The sequence below is a fragment of the Leptonychotes weddellii genome, chromosome 5 (genome assembly GCF_054177405.1).
Source record: "Leptonychotes weddellii isolate Sample4059 chromosome 5, ASM5417740v2, whole genome shotgun sequence".
NCBI lineage: Eukaryota > Metazoa > Chordata > Mammalia > Carnivora > Phocidae > Leptonychotes > Leptonychotes weddellii.
Genome location: NC_138373.1, coordinates 49,840,849 through 49,864,421, shown reverse-complemented (window position 1 = coordinate 49,864,421; position 23,573 = coordinate 49,840,849). Strand labels below are relative to the sequence as shown.

General features: G+C 39.8%; 1 protein-coding gene across 1 annotated transcript in view; it reads left to right on the top strand.

Moving 5' to 3' along the window:
- The window catches only part of CUBN (cubilin), a 264,084-nt gene that overhangs the window by 166,011 nt on the left and 74,500 nt on the right, over positions 1-23,573 (top strand). The window contains exons 38-47 of the mRNA XM_081818905.1: positions 618-815; positions 5,390-5,536; positions 7,665-7,855; positions 8,016-8,199; positions 11,976-12,150; positions 13,544-13,722; positions 14,915-15,121; positions 15,767-15,907; positions 16,553-16,734; positions 22,707-22,878. Of these exons, the coding sequence (XP_081675031.1) occupies positions 618-815; positions 5,390-5,536; positions 7,665-7,855; positions 8,016-8,199; positions 11,976-12,150; positions 13,544-13,722; positions 14,915-15,121; positions 15,767-15,907; positions 16,553-16,734; positions 22,707-22,878 (1,776 nt within the window). The remainder of the gene's footprint in view (positions 1-617; positions 816-5,389; positions 5,537-7,664; positions 7,856-8,015; positions 8,200-11,975; positions 12,151-13,543; positions 13,723-14,914; positions 15,122-15,766; positions 15,908-16,552; positions 16,735-22,706; positions 22,879-23,573) is intronic.

Genomic DNA, 23,573 nt, shown 5'->3' with positions numbered 1-23,573 from the left:
TAATGGGTTTGAAATGTCTTTTGGAATGGTGAAGGTGTTCTAAAATGATCAATGATGGTTACAGAACTTTGTGAATATACTAAAACCCACTGAATTGTATATTTTAAAAGGGTAAGTTTTATGAGATCTACAGAATAGTTCAATAAAACTAATTTTAAACAAACTGAGTCAGAAATAAAAGCTGTTGTTATACATTTCACCAAATTGAAAATTATTTCAAGGCTGCCCAGATATAAATTACATGGTGAATAGCTATGCTGAAAAAGTGAAGATTGAAGTCCAGAGGATACATAAATAATAGTAACAATAGAATCATAATAGGGTCTTCTACATGAACTAACTTCATACTCAACAAATAACAGACACTAATCAATAAATGGGGTGTGTGGCAAAACTATGGTGAGAAAAGCAGAATAAAGTGTGTTTTTCTTACACAAAAAATTAAGGGAAATCACAGCTGTGTGAGTCAGCAGGTTTAAGAAAATATTTCTAGATTTCTTTGAGAACTCTGTTTTAATTAGTTGGTTCCTCTAGGTTCAGGGCCGCCACTTTAAAATGAACGTGCTACATTCTCTCCCATGGGAGGTATTTCATAGGTGTTATTTTTTCTTCAACAGGTGCTTGTGGTGGCTTCCTGAGGACAGGAGATGCGCCGGTCTTTCTCTTCTCCCCAGGCTGGCCTGAAAGCTACAGTAACAATGTTGACTGCATGTGGCTTATTCAGGCTCCAGATTCTACTGTGGAACTTAACATCCTTTCCCTGGACATCGAAGCTCACAGAACTTGTGACTATGACAAACTTGTCATAAGAGATGGTGAGAAACATTTAAACAAAACAAAAAACGGCCAAGTTTCAGCCCTCACACATATTTAGTTACATTCAATTATGATAATACTTGTTCGCTGTCTCCATCCGTTTTATATGGAAGTTCCCAGATATCATGGTCAACAAAGGCACCAGAGTTGGCTACAATTTCTAAAGAATGTAAGGAAAGTATTAAATGTTCTGTAACAAACGAATGCACATACTATGTCAGGGACAGCATTACATTCCTAAGAAAAAGCCCTGCCTTTAGCTTAAGTAGGAAGTAATGGTCTGAGTTTCCAGGTGGTGCTGCTTTCTTGATGAAAGGCCTTGGAGATAAATTTTGATATTTTAGACCTATGGCTTTCAGATCCAAGTGTGAAAAAGCGTATATAATTGCAATATATTCAATTCTCTTTGTCTACTGAATCTTTGGGTAGAATAGTCAGAATTAAGGGCTAACATTTTTGATCTTTTCCTCTATGCACAGGTGTGGTGTTGGATTGCAATTAGCAGCATAATACTAAGATGCAACATGTACAAAATTGTGCTTCACAATTCACATGGCTGGAGAAGAGGAAAGCCCCATCCTCTGATCAGTGTTCCTCACAGTGTGGTCCCCAGACCCGGGCCCCGCAGAATCAGTGTCACCAGGGAACTTGTTAGAAATGCAAATCTTTCAGCCACACCCCAGACCTACTAAAGTAGAAACTCTCCGGATGGGTCCTAGATCTGTGATTTAAAAAGCCTTCCAGGCGGGCCGTGTTTAGGGTGAGGAAAATAAGGCAGGATTGCGCAAACTGCAGGGTCAGATTCTACCTTGGTTTAAAATTTTGGTATTTTGACCATTTTACATTAAATTTTAATTTTTAAAATATTGCACTAAAATATGACTTATCTTGATTTCTAAGGTCTTTGGCCCCTCCCTGAATGTTGCCCGTGATGCGAGTACTTCACTTGCCTGACCCTTGTCCCTGCCTCCAGATGATACTGATAGTCTCTAAAGTTTGAGAACCACTACCTGCCATGTTAAAGACATTAAGACCTCACATGCCTACCTAGACAACAGGGAACATAACTAGGGAAGTGTTAAACTGGAGAACAGCCTCAAAGGAGCAGCTTCTAAGAAGGCAGGCTCAGTGTTATTTAGCTTCCTGTCTTCTAAGAGATATGAAAGATACAGAATTTTCTATGAATTTCCCAATTGTTAGATTTTGGAAATTAATGAAAAATGCTTCAGAGCATATTGTGGACCAAACATGTGTTTGTTTTTTGCCCAGAGGTTACTCGTATGCAAGCTCTTGTCTCCCTAATCCCCTCAACCCTAGACTTTCATGAAGTACAGTTAGGAAATGGCAGAAGGGCTTTATTTTCCTTCTGTTGAGGCTGGGCACCAAGACTCAAATCAAACATACAAATGAGATGAGATGATAAATCTTAACTTTCCCCCCTTTTCCTATCAACCATCAGCTATTAGCACATTGCCCAGAGAAATTACCATCTTTTCTCACATCAAGGCATTCCTGTGGATGTTAAAATTTAAAACTTTTCACGTAATGAAATGAGTGTGTCCTTGCACACATATTCTGAGTGTTCAGAATCTGGTAGAAACTTTAAAAAAATATCTTCAGTAGGTAACTCTAGTAATGAAGTAAATTATGGTTACTCTTTTAACATTCACTTTCTATTGAGTTGCTTTTTGTTTCACCAATAATTTTTCTTAGAAGCCTGAAGCCTGGGAGTTGTTTTCTTCTTCATCTGTGTGACCTTGCACAAAATACTAAATGTCTCCAAGTCTGCTTTATTGTCTGTGAAAGAGAGACCAATATCTACTTCTTGGAATTGTTATATCAGGGAACATAATACATGCAAAATTCCCGAGCAAAAGTCCTGGCATTTTATAGATGTGGAATTCAGAATTGTTTAATTTAGATTTCAATTTACTTTGCTAGAGATATTTTTAAAATAGGTTTCATCATAAACTCTTTATAGACTGGAAGTGTTCTTACTGAGACATAGAGCTTGGGAGCTCAGCAAATTGACTTATATGCCAAAACAATGACAGTGTTTTAAATTAGAGTGTGACCTATCGGAAGAGATTTTTATTCACAACATGAGTAGGTACTGAATAGGCTCATTAGTTCCTCATATGTTTCTTTACTCATTCAAGAAGTAGCTATTGAGTGCCGACTGTAGCGGTTGGTGGGTATTTTGTTCATTTGCACAGTGTTTAGTCTACATTTAGAATGAAATTTCAGGCCCCACTCCGATTGTTCATTCTTCATTCAGACAGGGTTTTTTTGCTTCTGAGTAGCAGTGGCATATCACATTCTGAAGCAAATATCTAAAGCCAATTGACCACAAGCAATAATACTTAGAGGCCACTTGTGCCATTGACCAGTCATCACAGGCCTTCAGCCTGTGACCCTTGGTCCTAAGCAGGCTGTGGACATTCCTGGGCCGCCTCAGAGAGGGCCCTGCACCTTCCTGGGAGACCTGAGGCACTCTCTTACCTGCTTATTCATTTTTTTACAGGATTGTGATGATTCAAGACTGAATCCATTTTTTCCAGACCATGTACCAACAAATTTTACATACCTAAGATTCCCCCAAATTGAGGTTCTGTGAAACTACATCGGCCCTAGGGGGGGGAAAAAAACAGAAGAAGGGGGGGAAGGCAAAAAAATAATTTTGTCAAAAATCAGTAACCCTTCTATTATTTATAGATATAAAATGTACTTCCTTTGTGATCCTAGAGAAATCTCATAGCATAGTTTGAGCATCTGGAGTTATTTAGCGAGTGTTTTAAATCCCTGTTGACTTCTGTACTCTGTGCCCTTGGGCAAATAATATATCTTTCCTAAGACTGTTTCCTGTTTACAAAATTGAGATAATAAAAATACCTACCTAATAGTGTTATTGTGAAGATACAGTTTGATATTACATGTAAAGCACTCAAAGTAGTAATAATAATTGCTTGATAAATGTCAGCTATTGGTAATCTTGGCCTCGGTTTCCACATCTCTAAAATGAGGAGTCTCGAGTAGAAAGAGAATCACCAGACTACCCTGTAGCCCTGGTTCTTTACATTTGATTTTCCCCCTCTCTTTAAAAATCAGGTTCATCCCTGCCACAATCCATATGGTAAAGTTGTAGAAGGTTCTAGAAATACCTCAGTATTTACTATGGATACTGGGGGGAGAAACAAACCATCATATGGTTATTGGGTTATCTACCAACTCATCAGTTAGGCAACCAATAAGTAATTATTTAGAGATAAGCATTGTTTCATCAGACAATCTGAGGTGAAGTTCAGAAAAGAAAAATCAGTAGACCCTACCCCGTCTCACTGAGAGAGAAAATATGCACCTATGATATAAATAACAACGTACAATAAACTTCAACATTTTGTGATATAGACAGAGAATAAGTCAACAAAAACAATTTGGGGCAAAATGTATAGCAAAATATTACAGTGAAGATAGCAAGTGCAAAAGGAGTTATAGAGAGAAACTTTTGAATTGTAAAAAACACAAAAATTTCCAGAGGTCAGAAACCCTGCAAAGAATACCTTTCAGGCGTCTCCTCCATATAGCTATGCCATTGCATTTGTAATCCCAGACAATACCCTGTTTTCTGAAGTAATTAACAATGAGTGAGTTTTAGATGGTGATCAATATCAAAGGGATTCATTTTGCTGATTGCGTTAAAGGGTCAAATTTCCTCATGTCTCATATTCTATTTTTAGAATAGCTTGAAGTTTATTAATTATTTTCCTTAGAGGGAGAAGAAAACCATGTATTTTCCCAGCCAAGGAATCCAAATATTTTATAATTTCCTTTGCTCCACTCTGGCTTTGATTGTGGCTTTGTTCCAAGTTGCTTATATCCAAGAGTAGTAAAAAGGAAAAAGAACCATGAGGTGACCCAGTTGTCCTTTGCTTTTCTCCCTGGAGGGCACACTTGCTGAAATGGTCTTTTTTCATCCTCCACACAGGTGGACATAAGTGTGTTCTTTTAATACCAAAAGGAATAAACCACATCAAACAAATGGAAAGTTTAAAAAACCCACAAAAACACAGTCACAACTAAAAAACCCTCTGGAGCTGAAGAGAGGGTCATATAAATGTAGCACACCTCTTGGCAAATGACTTTACAACATTAGTATAAGATCTGAGGCTGAAGTTCTCTTTTACATACTTGACCTTCAGCCATCAGTGATTTAGCTGAGTCTCTAACATACATTACAGCACTACTCCTCCATAATTTCCCAACCTCCATGTACCCTGATTTTGAGTTTTAGTGCCAGGGAGAACTGTCATCCAGTTTTTAGAAAGACGGTGGGAACTGTCAAAGGAGATTTTAACATAAAGGGTAAAGCAAAAGGTAGGCAGCACGATTAGGAGCTGAAGCCAGAATGATGTAATCCCTGGAGTATCCTTTTATTTGAGAACCTCATGATCTCCTAGGATGGGTGATGTTCTGAGAAAAATGTGTGAGCTGCTTTGTCTGGGTTGCAAAGGATGCTGGAGGAGATTCTGAAGACACCGCATTCTGCCGCTGACATTTCCTTTCTTTGGCGTAGGAGACAGTAACCTGGCCCCGCAGCTAGCAGTTCTCTGTGGCAGAGAGATCCCTGGACCCATCCGGTCCACTGGAGAGTACATGTTCATCCGGCTCACCTCGGACTTCAGTGTAACTGGAGCGGGCTTCAATGCATCCTTTCACAAAAGTAATATGCTCGTTTTTTTGTGTGTCATGTCATGTCATCTCACCTCATCATCTCTCTCTCTCTCTCTTTCTCTAACATACTCTGCTTATTTTTCACGTGGTTCTCTGCCCAGCCTCTGGATGGCTATCCTATGTCAGCTACTGAGTCTGATCCAAAAAACAGTGGCCGAGTGGTACATAAGGATCCCCTGCCTTCAGGTCTCTGGGTGGGACATCTTCCCCTCCCCCCGTCCAAAAAAAGGAGGCGTGTTCTGGTAGGCCCAAGAATGAGATCTTTAAAACAATTTTCAGCCTAGCCGAGGGCTTCAGCTAGAACAGAACTAGACAGCACTTATCCATAACACATCGAAGGAAAAATAAATCAGAGTAATCTTCAGTCTAAGAAATAGCCAAAGGAAAGCAAGATATCTTCAGAAAGCTCTTGGTTTAAACAACTCATTGGAGGATTGGCCAGAAGAATTTTTTTCTCTTGGAATATAAGTTTGATGAGTCAGAGAATGTGCACAATACATGGGTGGCGATCATGTGCAGTATGATCGAGACTTTCAAAACTTGGTAAAATGGGAAGTCCAATAATAAGTTTAAAGCCAAACAAGATTAAAATTAAAGAAGTAGTCCATGAAATATGGAATATTGAAAGATGCTCATGCTTTTAACCAAAAAACATAATTTTAAAGTAGACTCTCGATATAGACATTAAAAATTTATCTAATATTTTCCTGCACTGTTATATATGTCCTTTACAGAGTAGGGAGCAATGGAAGATAAATTATCTTCTTCACACTCAGGGAAGCAGGCTGCATAGTGGTGTAAGAGAATGGGCTTTGAAATTAGACTTATGATAAATTTCCACCTGTGATTTAAGTGGTTGTGTGAACTCGCTGCACTCCCTCGTTGAGTTGCTCAGCCCCTGACAATGGGCAAATTAATGCCTGCTCCCTCCATCCACTCTCTTCTTCCTCTTCCAGCCTCTCTCTCTCTCCTGTTCATGTGTCTGACAGATATACGTGTGCACGTATAAATGTACATAAGTGTGTGTGTGCACGTGCACACCCACATGCTGGACGGCTGCATGTCTGGAAGGTATTTCCAATTTAACATGTGAAGCCTGAACTCTTGCTTTCCCACCCCCTTCCACCCTCCAAACCTGCTCATTCCACACTCTTCACCATCTTGATAAATGGAAAGTACATTCTTTCTAGTTGCTTAAGCCAAAAATCTTGACGTCATTCTTGATCCTTCTCTTTCTCTCACCCTGCGTCCTAACCATCAACAGATCACAATGATTCTACCTTCCCAATATACCTAGAGCCCAGCCACTTCCCACCTTTCTCCCTGCTACCACCCTAGTCCAGGTCCTATCTATCATCTCTCCTTGGACTCAGGAAGTCATCTCCTTATTGGACACCCTGCCTGTGCGTTTCCCTGCCTGCCCCCCTTACAGTCTAAGTATCGCAGACAGAGCGATGCTTTTAAAATGTAAGTCAGGTCGTGCCATTCTGATGCTCAAAACCCTTGAATTTCTTCCTATCTTACTTAAAATAAGTCCTTTCAGTTTCCTGAATGACCTAGCCCTGCTTTCTTTGGGATCACTCACTGTTGTCTCATTAATTCTGACTTACATGATGTACCACTCAAGCCTTTACACCAAGTGTTTTCTGAACTGGAACCCTCTTCTCTCACAAAGCCGTATGGCTTGATCCCTCATTTCTTCAGGTCTCTGTTCAGGTGATACCGTAACACCGTAGCCTTCTCTAACTTCCCCAGACAATACTATGCCATTCTCCCTCCCCCTATTAACTTTTCTTTGTACAGTTTATCCCCATCCCACATATTATATATGGGTTTATTGTATGTCTTACTCATCTATAAAGTAAGCTTCTGAAAGTAATTTGTCTCTGTTGCTTATTTCTGTATCCTGATCTTAGGAGAAACCGCAAAATGAGTACCCCGTCATCTGTGCTCAACAAATGGTTGTTAGGCTAATCATTTCTTATACTTTGGTCCCAGTTAGTTTCAAACCACATTTCTATTGCCTACACTTTAAAAAAATCAAGAAAAACAGGAAAGCATAAAAATCCCATTGTAAATGTCACTTAAATAAATTACCTTTGTTTCTTCTTGGAAAGGTTGTGGTGGATATTTGCATGCAGACAGAGGGATTATCACATCCCCTCAGTATCCGGAGACCTACAGTCCCAACCTCAATTGCTCTTGGCACGTTTTGGTTCAGAGTGGTCTGACCATTGCTGTCCATTTTGAACAGCCCTTCCAGATTCCAAATGGAGATTCTTCTTGCAGTCAGGGGGACTACTTGGTGGTAGGTCATGCTTGCTACCTTTTCTGATTATTATCTTTGCAGTCTTCGTTCAAAAAACAAAATGGTGATTCTTCTCTCCTGGGACATGAATTGATAGGACTTGGGCACTCCATCTCTCTCAATATGAAGGAATTTATGCAATTTTAATTTGTGTTCCTAGCTGAAAAATGGACCTGATATCTATTCTCCACCCTTGGGACTCCATGGAGGAAATGGTCATTTTTGTGGCAGTCATCCTTCCTCCACTCTGTTCACCTCAGATAATCAAATGTTTGTTCAGTTTATTTCTGATGCTAGTAATGGAGGGCAAGGATTTAAGATCAAATATGAGGCAAAAAGTTTAGGTAAGTATTTTCATAAAGCATAATGCCCATATTTTTCCTGCAGTTGCTTGGTCTTCCTTGTTTAAATAGATCTGAGGAAAAATGTGTGAAGTTTTCTTTTCTAAAGTAAGAATAATAATTTAACAAGAATAGCTACCTGTTTTCAGGTACTTTACTATATTCTTGATACATTCAGTATCTCATCATGGCTACTTTTTAAGGAAGGTATCATTTCAATTCTACAGATAAGTAAAATGAGGCTTAGATTTTTTCCAAGCGTACTTATCAAGAGAATGAATAAAGTAAAATTCTCCATAAGTATAAATTAAACTGATCTTACAGATACCCTGAAATTTCTTAGTCCTTTCTATTATACCATATCTAATTATAAGTTACATTCAGTTATGGAAACATTGTAAGAATGATAATTACATTGTTTTATAATCATTTGTATGCTTTCTTTTAAAATGAACACATATTCCTCTGATTCTATTATTACCCACTTAATTATATATTACAGTGGTGATCTTTAATTACCTTTTCTTAATTACACTTGATTAAAATTATATTTAATTCTGCTGTAATGACTTAATTTTATGACATTTATTTTTATATAATGTTTAATTGAATAAATAAGTAAATAAGCATAGTTTCAAAAGAGAGAGTAATGTTAGCAGAGAATAAATCTTTGCTTTCCCCCCCAAATTAGATAATATGGATTTCAGGATAATCATAAGACCACAATCCCAGATTCCTGAGTATATTTTAAAAAACATATTAATCTAAATTTTATATATCTATATAAAATCTAATATAATCTAATAAAAATAATCTAATTTGTATATCTATATTTTACTGCATATTCTCTAAAATATGAGATTTTAAAATGTCAGCATAATTTGTTTATTCTGGAAGAGAAGAAATAGGAGATTTTAAAAGGTCAGCATAATTTGTTTATTCTGGAAGAGGAGAAGAAATTAGGGTCTACCAAATGACACAGAAGATCATCTAATAGCTTGGGTAGGTTCCATGATTACTGGGAATGTACTTCTGTTACTTCCCACTACATACAGCTCTGGCACTTGGAAGGAGCCTTTAAAGACAGCTCTGTGAACACCAGCACCAATACTTTATAGGTTGAGAGTTTGTTACCCCTCTCTATCTCGAGATCTGCTGAGCTGGGCTGCTGAATCCTACGTGGGCAGAATGTCACTGGGCACTGAGGCTTCATAGAGTAACAGTGCCTTATGTCTAGTGAGTAGACATCAGCTGGTCCCACAGAACTCTACTTTCCCATGATAGAATCTTGAGTTACAGTCTTAAATTACATTTTTAAAGTCAATATTTGGTGATAATTCAGGTACACTACGGGTTTATTTATAAACGCTACGATTCTTTTATTCCTTTGTGGACCCTCTTTTTGTATAAGAATGGTATGGCCATTACCTGCTCCCCATCTTTCTGCCTTTACTATTAGACTTAAAGTTCTTTTGATTTCAAAACCTATTGTCCATTCACAGATGAGTGGATAAAGAAGATGTGGTATATATATACACAATTCAGCCTTGAAAACAGAGTGAACTCTTGCCATTTGGGACAACATGGATGGACCTAGAGATTATTCTGCTAAGTGAAATAAGCCAGTCATAGAAAGACAAATACCATTTGATTTCACTTATATGTGGAATCTAAAAAACAAACAAACAGACTCTTAAATATAGAGAACCAACTGGTGGTTGCCAAAGGGGAAGGGGTGGGAGGGGGATGGGTGAAATAGGTGGTGGGGATGAAGAGTTACAAACTTCCAGTGTCTGGAAAACACCTGGAAAGAGGCGCCCAGGGACCAAAGGAGGAATGGTATGAGATAAAAGGAGGAGGAGCTCAGTGTCCAAACAGCTGGGGGACAAAAATTGAAAGGAGAGAGAGATGTGATCAACTAGATTAAATGCTGTGGACATAAAATAAAGATGAAATAGATGCTTGGGTACAGGACTGTGAGGCAACCAGAGTGCTTTGGTGGGGTTGAAAAGTGAAGGGGGAAGGAGGAAAGAGGGCAGTGAGAGCAGAGAAGGTGAGTGTATCTGACTTGAGCATGTGATGAGTGGGAGGATGTGAGGAGCAAGGCGAGAGTGGGGGAGGAGAGGGGGCCAGGATTGAGAGAGAGGGAGAGAGAGAGAGAGAGCACACAGGGTAAGGGAAGGGCCTCCATAGAGCACGGTCCCTGAGGAGACAGTGGAGTGGGAGGCCGACCCGATGTACAGGAAGACGGTGTGCAGGGGAAGACAAAGGAGGCAGAGATGCGGATACATTTCTTAAGGGCGGTAACCAATCGAGGGAGTGTCCTCATCTGATTTCTTCCATCGTACTCTGAAGGAGAACTCCTTCAGTGGTGTGGTGAGGCTCCAGAAAGAGTGGGGGGAATAAGGGTTGAGGGCAGAGAGTCAAGTCTCACAGAGCTGTTATATTTCTGTGAGAAAGTAGGGTTGCTTGCAGTGTTGAGAGTGGAGGCACGTGTTTGGAGGCCTTGATTTCTGCAAATGGTTTGAATAGCATACAATCTTGATACTGGGTTTTTTTGCAAGGTGAGTCTAAAGGAAGGGCCAAGAGCAAGGGAGTTAAAGGCAGTCAGAAGAGTCTGCAGTTTAGGGGTTCAGAGACAAGAAACATTCTGGGTAATGGCAAAATTCAGGACCATAAGTGACTGAATGACAGCAGAAATAAATGTCAAGATCCATGTATCTGTGAGGCTAACTTATAGGTTCATTTCATTGGTGTTGTAAGCACCCAGTTTACTCTGGCCTGGATTGTATTTTCACATACTTTGGTTTTTTAGAAAAGAAGTGTAAAAAACCCATTTATCTTCTCCCAGAAACTGGCTAATAAATTCTCTCATCCCGGTTATCTCTTACTCTTCAAATGCATCTCAATCCTGAAGAAACATAATGAGCGAATGCCCACAGAGTTGTGCAAATATATATCTGCTTAGTCTTTTAAACCTCAAGATCCCAGCTCCGCATCTTTCTATTGAACTGCCCAGTCAGTGGGAAGTTATAAGCGCTACTGCATTCATGTGCTTATCTCTGTGGCAAATGTATACTAATGCTTCCATGATGTTCTGCTGCATGCACTGTGCACCAGAAGCATTTTGTTGGCTTTAAGGAAGAGAGAAATTTTCTAAGAGAATTTACAGTTGGGCAAATTAGAAAGTGACACACTTGGTAGCTCCCCTGATAGCAAATTCAGAATCTATTTGCTTAAAAAGAGAATGAGGGTAAATCCAGATGAAAGGAAATTGAGGTTGGAAATACAGATAAAGAGACTTTAAAAAATGCCAGTGGGAAGTCTAGACGTGATGCTGTGCTCACCACAGGTGTAATCACCCTCTGCTCCATACAAGGCTCTTACAATACGCTTGGCTGTATTCCCATGCTGTACCTTTTATCCCCATGACTCATTCCTTCCTAACTGGAAGCCTGGACCTCCCACTTCCCTTCACCCATCTGGCCCGTCCCCCCACTCGCCTCCCCTTTGGCAACCCCTAGTGTGTCCTCTGTATTTATGGGTCTGTTTCTGCTTTTTGTGTGTTTGTGTTTTTTAGATTCCACATATACATGAAATCATGTAGACTTGTCAAATCACTATGTTGTACGCCTGAAACTAGTGTGGCATTGGGTGTCGACTATATTTCAATTTAAAAAAAAAAAAAGACATAAGACAGTGCAAAAAAAAAAAAAAAGATAGTGGCATTGCATCCTCTTTCCCAGACTATCGATTGATTTCACTGTGTTTCTCACCAGCCTGTGGGGGCAATATCTACATCCACGATGTGGATTCTGCGGGGTATGTGACCTCCCCCGGCCACCCTGACAATTACCCCCAGCACGCTGATTGCACTTGGCTCCTAGCTGCTCCTCCTGGAAAGCTCATAAGGCTGCAGTTTGAAGATCAGTTCAATATTGGAGAAACACCCAAGTAGGTCACTTCCATTTCCTTTTTCTCCTACTCAGACTTAGTATTCTCTAGCTGTCATGTTTGAGAATAATTTCTTTTCTCAGCATAGGAAATCTAAAAAATGGGGAAGGGACACGCATTACACCTTGAGCCTGAAAACATTGCCTGCCGGCCACTCTCAAATTAGCTGAGCAGGTTATGTACACGGACATTGTCCCTCCTGACACCACGCACATCCTCCAAGAGACACTGAGGATAGCTGTTCGAGATTTATGTTATCCGTTCTTCCTCCCACAGGAAAAATATAGTGTCTCTGGTAGATGAATATTTATTTTCCCAGCCTCATACTCAATGTCATAAATAATAAAGTGTCTGTTTAACAAATGGAAATTCGTGTTACGTGACACTAGGGGTCACCAGTGTCAGAGAAAGGACTAAGGCAAGTACCGTACAATTTCCCAACCTCTCTTTAATGAGAATTCTTACGGGATTACAAACCAGGGAGTAAGCCTTAACTGCGTTGAATACAAAGAGAATAACCATACTGACTGAAAAGAAAGCCCTGAATTTTTCTCTTCATTTAACAAAAGTATGTATACATTTGCAAGAATATGTGTACGGTATAAAACTTAGTACAAGAGCTTTTGCTTACTATTTACGGGCACCTGATATAATGCCACAGTCCCACTCAGTGAGCATTAAATGGCTGATTGACTTTCTTAAGAAATACTGGGTAAATACTCGCTCACTTTTATGGACACAGAACATTCCAGCTGAGACTCTCCACTAGCCTGGGTGGCAGGGCTGTCAAGAGAGAATTTGTCTTTGTCACAAGAGATGTGCCCTATCATCACATGAAACAAAGTACTTCTTGTTTTGAAATTCCTAGGCACTAATTTGAGAATGACTTGTGTATTTGTCAAACGAATGCGGAGGGAAGACAAGTAAACATTCTTTTTTTTTTTTTTTTAAGATTTTTATTTATTTATTTGACAGAGAGAGACACAGCGAGAGAGCGAACACAAACAGGGGGAGTGGGAGTGGCAGAAGCAGGCTTCCCGCTGAGCAGGGAGCCTGATGTGGGGCTCGATCCCAGTACCCTGGGATCATGACCTGAGCCGAAGGCAGACGTCTAACGACTGAGCCACCCGGGCGCCCCAGCATTCTTTGATGTGGTACATATAACACCTGCATTTTGGAGCCACTAATGAAAGAACATATTATGATTAGAAAAATATTATGTAGCATTCTCAAGCGACACACCACTTAAAACGATGGTCGTAGTGTCTTCTGCTACAAAAATGATGATTTAATTAATATTGCTCTTGGAGAAAGTTGGTGAAGTCTTTATTTTGAAAATACGTCAAAGTGACAGACTTTTTTTATATTAAATGGAATTTTCTTTCCTCTTTAGCTGCACATCCAATTACCTTGAGTTGAGAGACGGGGCTGATTCAAATGCACCAGTACTTTCCAAGGTTTGTGGGAGATCTTTGCCCAGGAGCCAGTTGTCCTCAGGAGACGTGATGTATTTGAGATTCCGATCTGACAACAGCCCCACTCAGGTGGGGTTCAAGATCAAGTATGCTATAGGTAACAACATTTTTTTTTAATTTAATAAGAAAGTCATGACAGACTATAATAAAACTTTAAAAAATCATACCATTTTTAGAGAAGTCTTTCTATCTGCCTAATTGTAATGATTGTTTTAGTGATAGAAATAAGTAAGGAATGTAAATGTTTAAAACCAAAGTCATTTATCAATTTAACATTTTATTTTGCTTTCCATTTTAAACCACTCTTTTCAGTAAACTTGAATATTTTGTATTTTTTCCTAACTTGTTTGTGAAAACATATTCAGTTAAATCAAATTTTTGTTTCTTTCTCTTATTATGAAATCTGTATAGTATCACCTTAACTAGTAAAATGGTTTACTATTCAAACATAATCAAATAGCTATATACAGAACGGTAACTTTGAACTCATCATTAGTGGATAATGTTTTTCCCTTATGTCTCTAGTGCCAAATCAGTCACTAGACAGAAACAAGTGTGTCTCCTCAGTGTTTTGATTTCCTTACTTTAAAAAATGAGCAATACACATGCATCCTGAAGATTTATTGTTTTATGGTCACAATTACATAGAATTCAGTATCTGGTGGGTCTGAACACTAACCAAACATATTTAATACAGTCAAAAGTTGGAAAGCCTACTGGTAACAACATTAAACCTACACCATAGGTTGTTTTATAGCCCGAGGCAAACTGTATATAATTCAATCTATCACATCCAGCTGATAAGGAAGAATTGAGTGGTAGTTTGCCAGGCCCCGAGATACCAGTTATTGCAATGAAACGTTCATTTGATAGTTAAACCAGGAAGGCCAGGCATCACTAATCACCACTGCACCCCTTCCAGCTAAGCCCGCCTTCCATCTTCAGAATCACAGACACAGGGTAGTAGGCAGGCCCTACCAGTCTATCAATTGGTTCTTGAAAGGAAACTTCCTTGCAACTAATAGCTCTTACATGGTGTCCCAGGAGGATTAATGTGATGTTACAAAATATGCCATTCAGTTTCCATTTCCCATTATTGAACTGGACTTGTGGTATCATTTCTCTTTACATCAATAGTAGATTTCAAATAATAAGGGGAACACTACTAAATAAACATTTTCAGAATTTTTAAAATGTTAATTGGCACCTAAAAGTTTCTGAATGTGCTGATTAAATTTAAAAAAAAAGGGAAGAAAAATATTGTAACAGAATATTGCTCTTTTCTGCAGCCCACTGTGGGGGAAGAGTGACAGGGCAAAGTGGTGTCATTGAAAGCGGATATCCAACACTTCCGTATAGAGACAATTTATTCTGTGAGTGGCATCTCGAGGGTCCCTCAGGACACTATCTTACCATCCATTTTGAAGACTTTAACCTTCAGAATTCCTCTGGCTGTGAAAAAGACTTTGTGGAGATCTGGGAAAACCATACCTCTGGTCAGTGCAATATGTCTGCTGTCTTTTGGGGATGTTTATTTTCCTCATTCAGCCTCTGAAGTGTCCTCACTTCAAGAAAGGTAAAACGACATCTGTTCTTTGCCTAGAAGTGCAGTCAGCTCTGAGCAGTGTCAACTTTTCTCTCCCTGGAGTCTGACTCACAAACAGTGGGTGTTCAAAGCCCCAGGTGTCATTATATAGCTTGTCCTTATAGATCATGCTGAGAGAGCACTGTATGGAGAAGGCATCCTCTTCCCGTTGAGACCTTCCAGTGCCATATGCAGTTAGTTATTTGAGGAGCATCCTGTCAAGTAAGGAGAGAGAGGGTAATGTATCTAGAAATCACGTGAGTTGGACACTCATCACTCTGTTGCCTGGAACCATGTCTTTAACCAAATAAGGTCCCTCATTGTGCTGAGATGTCCTTGCCCTAATTGGTTGCAGCTTTTGTTACACATCTTCATCTATATGAGTATGTTGATTTTGTTCATGTTTGTCCTCCTTCTCTTAATAGAGGTTAACATTTCTTCGTGGGCAGGGTCTTGTCTTTTATTATTTTCTTTGTACTTGTAGAATACCTCAAGTAGAGGTGAAATGAAATCAGTCACGTGGACATAGACATGCTTAATTATTTGCCTCTCACAGGAAGTTTATTGGGCAGATACTGTGGAAACACCATTCCGGACAGCATAGACACTTCTAGCAATGTTGCTTTGGTGAGGTTTGTCACAGATGGCTCTCTTACTGCCTCAGGATTCAGACTCCAATTTGAATCCAGCATGGAAGGTAAGTTCACTGATATGTTAACTATTTATATATTATTGAGCACCTACCTTGGCTAGACACTCTGCAGGGCACTGGTGGTACAGTAGTTGTTGAACCAAAATGACCGCTGTCTTCTTGGACCTCACACTTTAGTGGAGAGGCAGACCTTAATCAAATAGTCACACCACAGCTGTGATACAGGCCACCGAAGAAAGTGCTTTGGATGATGTTATGGGACAAGAGCTGTACACATTCCTCATCTTAAGCACACTAGTGCATTAGCCCCACAGCTGTCAGAATCGGCATTCCAAATACCCTGACATTGGTGAAATACAGATCTTATCTGAAGAAACTGGGTAATTACTCTCATCTCCTGCATCATCTGACTCTTGAGATTACTCCATCCGTGGGTACCCCATATTTCTGGGCCATGATGACACAGTGCTGCCAGTGAACTGTCATCCATGGAAACATGGATTAAATATTAAATATTAGAGACAGGAAGTGGAAACAAACATTCTCTGTAAGTCCTCATATACACCTAGCAATAAATAAGAGCAATAATTTTGTCCAATGTGATAGTAAAGAAAATACGTTAGAGAACACTTCTTGTGGAAGGGTCATTTTGATTGGATTGGCAGTTTTCTTGGGTTTCTTCCCCTTCAGAGTGTGGTGGGGATCTACAGGGCCCTACGGGAACATTTACCTCTCCCAACTACCCGAACCCGAATCCTCATGGCCGGGTCTGTGAGTGGAGGATCACAGTGCAAGAAGGAAGGCGGATCACCCTGACTTTTAACAACCTGAGTCTGGAAGCTCGTCCATCCTGCAGCAGCGAGCGTGTGACGGTAAGTGTCCTATGCAGTCAGGAATATTACATTCCATTGTTGAAGGAGTTTATTGACCTATAAATCATAGTCAGAAAACTAGGTCAGGAATATTCCCATCCATGCCTCAAACAAATCTGAAGTATTTCCGATAGAACAAAAGCCCAGTGAACTGCCATGTTATTTGTAAAACCTGTTTTAAGAGCCTATTTGTTTTCGCAACGTACATCAGGGTCATAGGTGGGATAAATTTTGAGAGCAAATGATCATTACCCATGGCAAAAGTGGGTAAACGGAGGAAAGTGAAGCCCGTGGGTAGCACACAGTTGAATAGGACCAAAGTCACAGAACAGTCACCACCAAGAGTTTTAAGCAGTTGAGTGGTCCTGCATAGTTACTGTTCTCTGCCAGAGGTGCTGAGCGACTCCTTTGGAAAAGCATGGGCTGCCTGCCCTCAGTGTTGCCAAGGTCAAGTGCTTTGAGAGATGCCGTCAGCATTCTTAGCTTCCCTTAGCAAAGGAAAGCAAAGGAGAGCCGTGAGTGGGAAAGAAGATTGTAACTGAAATGACAGCTATATATGTATATATACTGGATTAATTATACATTAATATTAATGTATTTCTCAGCCTTCCTTCCGTCCTTGCCACCTCAGTCAATAACAATTCCAAACTTCCGGATGCTCGGGTCAAAAACCTCAATGTCTGTTTTGGAGTTCATTCCCTCCCACCTTATGTTGCATCCATAATCAAGTCCCACTGGCTGGATCTTTAAAGAGATCCCGAATCTAACTACTTCTCACCAGATCCACTGCTACCGCCACCACGGCTGGCTCAGACTTAATTTAACAACTTCTGGCTGGTCTCCCTACCCCCACCCCGGTGCCCCTGCTGGGTGCAGCGGCCAGCGTGATGGGTTTAAATGTAAATCACATCATGCTGCTCCTTGAAAATCCTCTCTTGGCCTCATCGTCTCACTCAGAGGGAAATCCCAAATCTTTACAGTGGCCCAGCTGGCCCTACGGTATCTGCATCTGGTTTCAAACTCCCCTGCTCTTTTGCTCACTAGGATCCAGTCTCACTGGCTTCCTTTTGGGTCCTTGAATCTGCTAAGATGTTCGAAAACCCACTTCACCTGTCCTGTGGCCTCTGGACTGCACCTCCCCAGTGGTCGCCTGGTCCACTCTCTCTCTTTATTCCCAGCTCTTCAAATGACCTGGTACCTGAGACGCTACGTTAAATAGATTCCACCCTGACCCATCCTGTTCCCTGCATTATTGCTTTCACGGCCCTTCACACCAACTGACATCCCATGTATTTATTTGTTTGTCTGTGTCTTGTCTGCTCCCACCACCAGAATGTAAGCTCCATTAGGACATGCTCTGCGTTTCATTCACTGCTGAATCCCCAGTAGAAACACTAATAATTGAATGAGTGAATAGCAGAAGTACTATCATTATCCTTTTTTTTTTTTTTTAAAGATTTTTATTTATCTATCTGAGAGAGAGTGAGGAAGAGAGAGCACGAGCAGGGGCTGGGGCAGAGGGAGAGGGAGAAGCAGATGTGGGGCTCCATCCCAGAACTCTGGGACCACGACCTGAGCTGAAGGCAGATGCTTAATGAATGAGCCACCCAGGTGTCCCTCATTATCCTGTTTTAAAAACAAGACACTTTTGGGGCACCTGGGTGGCTCAGTCGTTAAGCATCTGCCTTCGGCTCAGGTCATGATCCCAGGGTCCTGGGATGGAGCCCCACATCGGGCTCCCTGCTCGGCGGGGAGCCTGCTTCTCCCTCTGCCTCTGCCTCTCCCCCTGCTTGTGCTCTCTCTCTCTCTCTCTCTCTGTGGCAAATAAATAAATAAAATCTTAAAAAAAAAAAAAGACCCTTTTGTTTTCAATTTAATTGTCTCCTGTTGGGTAGTGAATTTCAAAAAACAAAACATCTTTGTATGTTAGTGTAATACTTTGTATTGCCCTAAAATGACCATATTCAAACTTCACAATTTGCCCCCAAGTTCTAATACCTGAAGGTATTATATATATAGATACAGATATATGTATATAAGATATATCTATAGATGTATGGTATCTGAGATCATGACCTGAGCCGAAAGCAAGAGTTGGATGTGTAACAGACTGAGCCACCCAGGCCCCCTCCACTGAATATATAGAGACAAAGATGAAGTAGAAAAAACTTAACCACTCCCAGTATACCATAGTTTGATACATTTTCTTATCTTTCCTTGGCAATGAATATATTATGCAATTGCAATAATGTGGCATAAATTCATTTGCACACTAATTTTTATCTATTTTTCTGATTATAAACATAATGGATGCCTATCGAACAGATTTTGGAGAGTTCACAAAATAAAAAATATAAAAAATATTTGAAATTCTACTTACCCATTGCTAAAATTTTGATGTATACAACCGATTATTTCCCTTTGAAATTCTTTCCATAATTGAAATCGCATTGAATATAATGATTATGAGGAATCTTACCAGTAGAATTTTCACATGCCCTATAGGAAAGATAATATGAACAGTCATAGTTTCAGAACTCAAATAATAAAATAAAATTTACAGCGACGACCACACATTTTAAATCACGTCTTACTTGTCATTTTCCCATCTCTGAATCATAGACGCCAAAGGCATTTACTTTCAACTCTTTTAGCTACTTCTTGTGGAGTGTCTGTCATTATTTCAAAATAATATTCCTATTCTGCTACTTCTTTATTTTTTGGTCTTAGGCATCATCTACCCACGTGCAACTATGAGAGATGAGGGTGTAGCTCTCTTCACAAGCCACCGCCACCACATACGCACCACAGGGCTACGCACAGCTCAGAATCCCCCAACTTCCTCCCAAAATACATACGTCACAGATTTTGTTTAAATTGCTCTTCATTGTTTACATTACCATGATTACACAGCTGTCATTCCCCACCTCACCACGTAGCATGCTATGGTAGCGTTTGCTTTTGTTTTTCTGATTAATAACAATCATCATGTCCTTTTCTACATTGAGTTTTTTTATGCACGTATCATTAATTCTTCCACACGCTTTCACTCCAGGGGTACGTCCCCACCTTGTAAAGTACATCTACCAGTTCCTTCATTTTCCTTAGCAGTACCCTTCCTTGAGCCCTTTTCCATCAGCTGCAAGCGTGATGCCCACTGTCATGTGGGGCATTCCCTTCCCCGTCAACTTTGCACGCTCCTTCATTCCTCTCCTGGGCTGGACACCTGACTCCATGACAGGTGCATTGTCCTGTCTTGGTTCATTTCCTTTTCTGGTGAGGCATTTGTTCTTGTATTTCCATAAGGAAGTGGGCATGGATGATAAGGTTTATGAGAAGATGTATACCTGGAATTATCCTTATTTTACCATTGTTCTTATATACTATATATATTAAAATATCATGTATTTGATATATTCACATATGTATATAAATATATTAATCATAATTTTGAAGTTTTATGTTGCTTCTTTTGAGATCCATTTCCTTCAGTTTCCTGTTTCCTGTCTATGTATATTGATTGGTCTCTGCCTTTTACATTAGACATTTCCTTAAATGTCTAATGACCCTTGGCTGTTTATTCATATTTAAGAATGAAGTACTAAAATGCTGCTTGGAAGCTCTGTGTGCGTGGGATTGTCAACTTATGGTCTTCACTGGGTTGGGGATACTTGACCATTTAATTAGGAGAAACTACAAATGTCCTATCTACAGGCCTTTTCTCCTGGGGAGGCTAAAGCTCTAACAATAAATTTCTTTTATGAATCTTTAATATCATGTCCACATTCTTTTTCTTTGAAATATATTTTTATAGGTTCAACGTTTTGTTTCTTCTTCACTCTGCTGTAAATAAGGGGATGTGGCTTGCCCTTTGTCCGCACTTCATCCCTCTGAAAACTTCTCACAAAAAAGCAGAGTGGGGGGGTGGAGAAAGAGAGAAAGAAGGAAAAAGAGAAAGAGGCAGAAAGAAACAGAGAGACATGAAGAGAGAGAGATAAAAAAGAAAGAAAAGAAGAGAAGAGAAAAGAAAAGAGGAAGGGAGGGAGAGAGAAGGGAAACTTCCTGAGATCTATAGGTTGAGTGAAGGCAGCTTTAAGTGCACTGCCTCTAGATTAATACCTTCTCCAGCTGCCTGAGCATACAATTCCTGCAAACCTAGCTACTTATCGGACTCTGTCCAGAAGGAGAAGAGGCAAAGGTACACCCTCCAGCATGCACTACAGTGGGATATATGCCTGATTTTATTCCTGCATGTAGCAAATTTCAGAGCTTGTCCTGAATCTCAAATGCCTACTTCCTATCCCATTGTTTTCTGGGAGTTGTAGTTTCTGAGTACAAACATGAGTGGAGGAGGAAAGTGGAAATAGCACTTTGGTTGCCTCAAAAAGCAGGAGTTCATGTGATAAACGGCTGTCTGAACAATTGTTAGTCATTGTGATTCTAAGCTCAGGGCAGACACTGGTGCAAGGATAACCGCCATTGATCAGGGTTTCTGACATGTTCCATTAGCCTGCAGTTGCTGATAATCCCTTTTGATTCTGGCAATGTGTTGCCCATTCCTGTTTTCAGTATTATTGAAATTTTGTCATCTTCTATTTCCTTATACATTACTTCATGGCTTGGAATCAGATTTTTTTTTTAATATTTTATTTATTTATTTGACAGAGAGAGAGTGAGAGCAGAAACACAAGCGGGGGAGTGGGAGAGGGAGAAGCAGGCTTCCCGCTGAGCAGGGAGCTGAGTGTGGGGCTCAATCCCCCCGGGATCATGACCTGAGCCAAAGGTAGACACTTAACGACTGAGCCACCCAGACGCCCCTGGAATCAGATTTTAAATTTAATTTTATTATCACTAGTTCTTTGAACTGAAGCAAATTGTATAACCTTTCTGAATTCTACTGTCTTAATCTGGAAAACACGGATAATATTATGTGTCTGAGAGGGTATTGTGCTAATTGAATAAAGTAATACAAGTAGGCTATTAGCAAAGCCTGTCATTTTGTTGGTGCTCAGTAAGTGATAGGAAACACTGTGTCTGGTCCTGTGAGACAGACGACACTTGAAACCAGAAGCCCTCACAGAGCTCAATTTAATGATCAATTATAGTAAATTAAAAAGCTCACATCTTTGTTATGGAGTGCATTCTTCTCCTTCATATCTCTTAGTGTTAGACTCGGAATCATTATTTCTAATCGTGAGTGATTCAAATCCTTTTTTAAAAAGAGGAATTACTCAATCAGTCAATTATTGTTTAGTTACTTCTGGATCTTTCCTGAACTGTGACAACCAGGCATGCTGAAACTCCCTTGGTTTTGCACCAAAGTGGAATAATACTTTGCAACTATTATAACTATGTGCATAACTAGAATTATTGTTTAATATTTTGGAGCCAGCACTACTCTAACCCATTTTTTTAAAAATTCAAACTAATAAGAAAATTGAGACTTTGGATCTATAAGTACTTAGGAAAGAACTATTATATTGATATTGAGATTGGTTTTTTAAAGCTACTTTTCAAGGCATTTTAAAATATTTGAGTTACTATATGCTTTTAGTCATCAGAGACTAATATTTAAGCCTTCATTCCAAATATCAAAGGTGCCGATACATTGTTATGAAAAATGGTCCTTCAGTGAGCTCTGTGAACTAAGATGTAAGTGTGTTGGCCTGTCTAATTTACATTTTGAGCATGGTTTCCAGTTGCAGACGGTACTGCAGTTTTTCATTTGTCACCACATGGCAGGAGGGCATTACTGTAATACTTTCATTTTAGTGAAATGACCCTGAGGCCACAGAATGTGCTCCGGGTAATATAGGGGCTTGTGGCACCGAGCAAGGAGCACATACTGTTAGGTAATTCATTTTAGCACAGTTTCCTTATAAGGAAGTGTATCCGGGCTGTGAATATAATCTTCTAGGAAACCCTCTGTCAGATGGACAGTGGGACTAAAGGTTAAACTGTTTTTCCAACAGATATTCAATGGCATTAGAAGTAACTCACCCCAGCTAGAGAAACTGTGTAGTAATGTGAACGTAAGCGACGCGATCAGATCTTCAGGAAATACAATGAAAGTCGTGTTTTTCACTGATGGATCCAGGCCATATGGAGGCTTCAGTGCTTCCTACACATCCAGCGAAGACGCAGGTAATGGAAGATGTTATAATCGTGGGCACTGCAGGGGTCCCACAGCTACGACCAACAGCAAGGAGCCATCTATTTCCCTTCAGAGATCAGAATTACACCTGGGACCTTCTACATAAAGCAAACATATATAACCAGGTAGAAAACCCATCCCAGATAGGAAAAAAAAAATGTTCCGGGTTCGGAAAGAAAGCTGCTATTGTGAGTTAAAAACTTCTAAAAATGCTTTTGGGAGAGCTTCTAGCTCAATTCCATGCAGTGCTGCCATTATTTTGGTTGCCCATTCCATAGTCTTTGGTCAGTTATTTTGTGCTTAATGAGATCTTCAACTTAGAAGGTAACTGACTCCCCAAAAGTAACTCATTTAATTGAAGATAGCCAGATTTTATTGTTTCTTAGTCATCCATCCATATACATATTTTTCCAGTGTAAATGAATGAGGGTTCACATTTGATGCAGAGTATTTAAAAGTTAAGTAAGATGGCCTTTCTGGTCTAAATATTCTCTTATTTTCTGGATTGGTGCCATTACCTAAGAGTTTTAAATTTTAGAAGGAGTGGAACTGAATATTTAAAAAACCTTTAAGTTTTTTCATTGATACAAGGAACATTCATTACCATATGAAAAGGGGCAAGTTCATTGGCACTCTGGTGTTGTGTTATCTGTTTGATCCAATTAAATTCTTGGGTCAAGTGGAG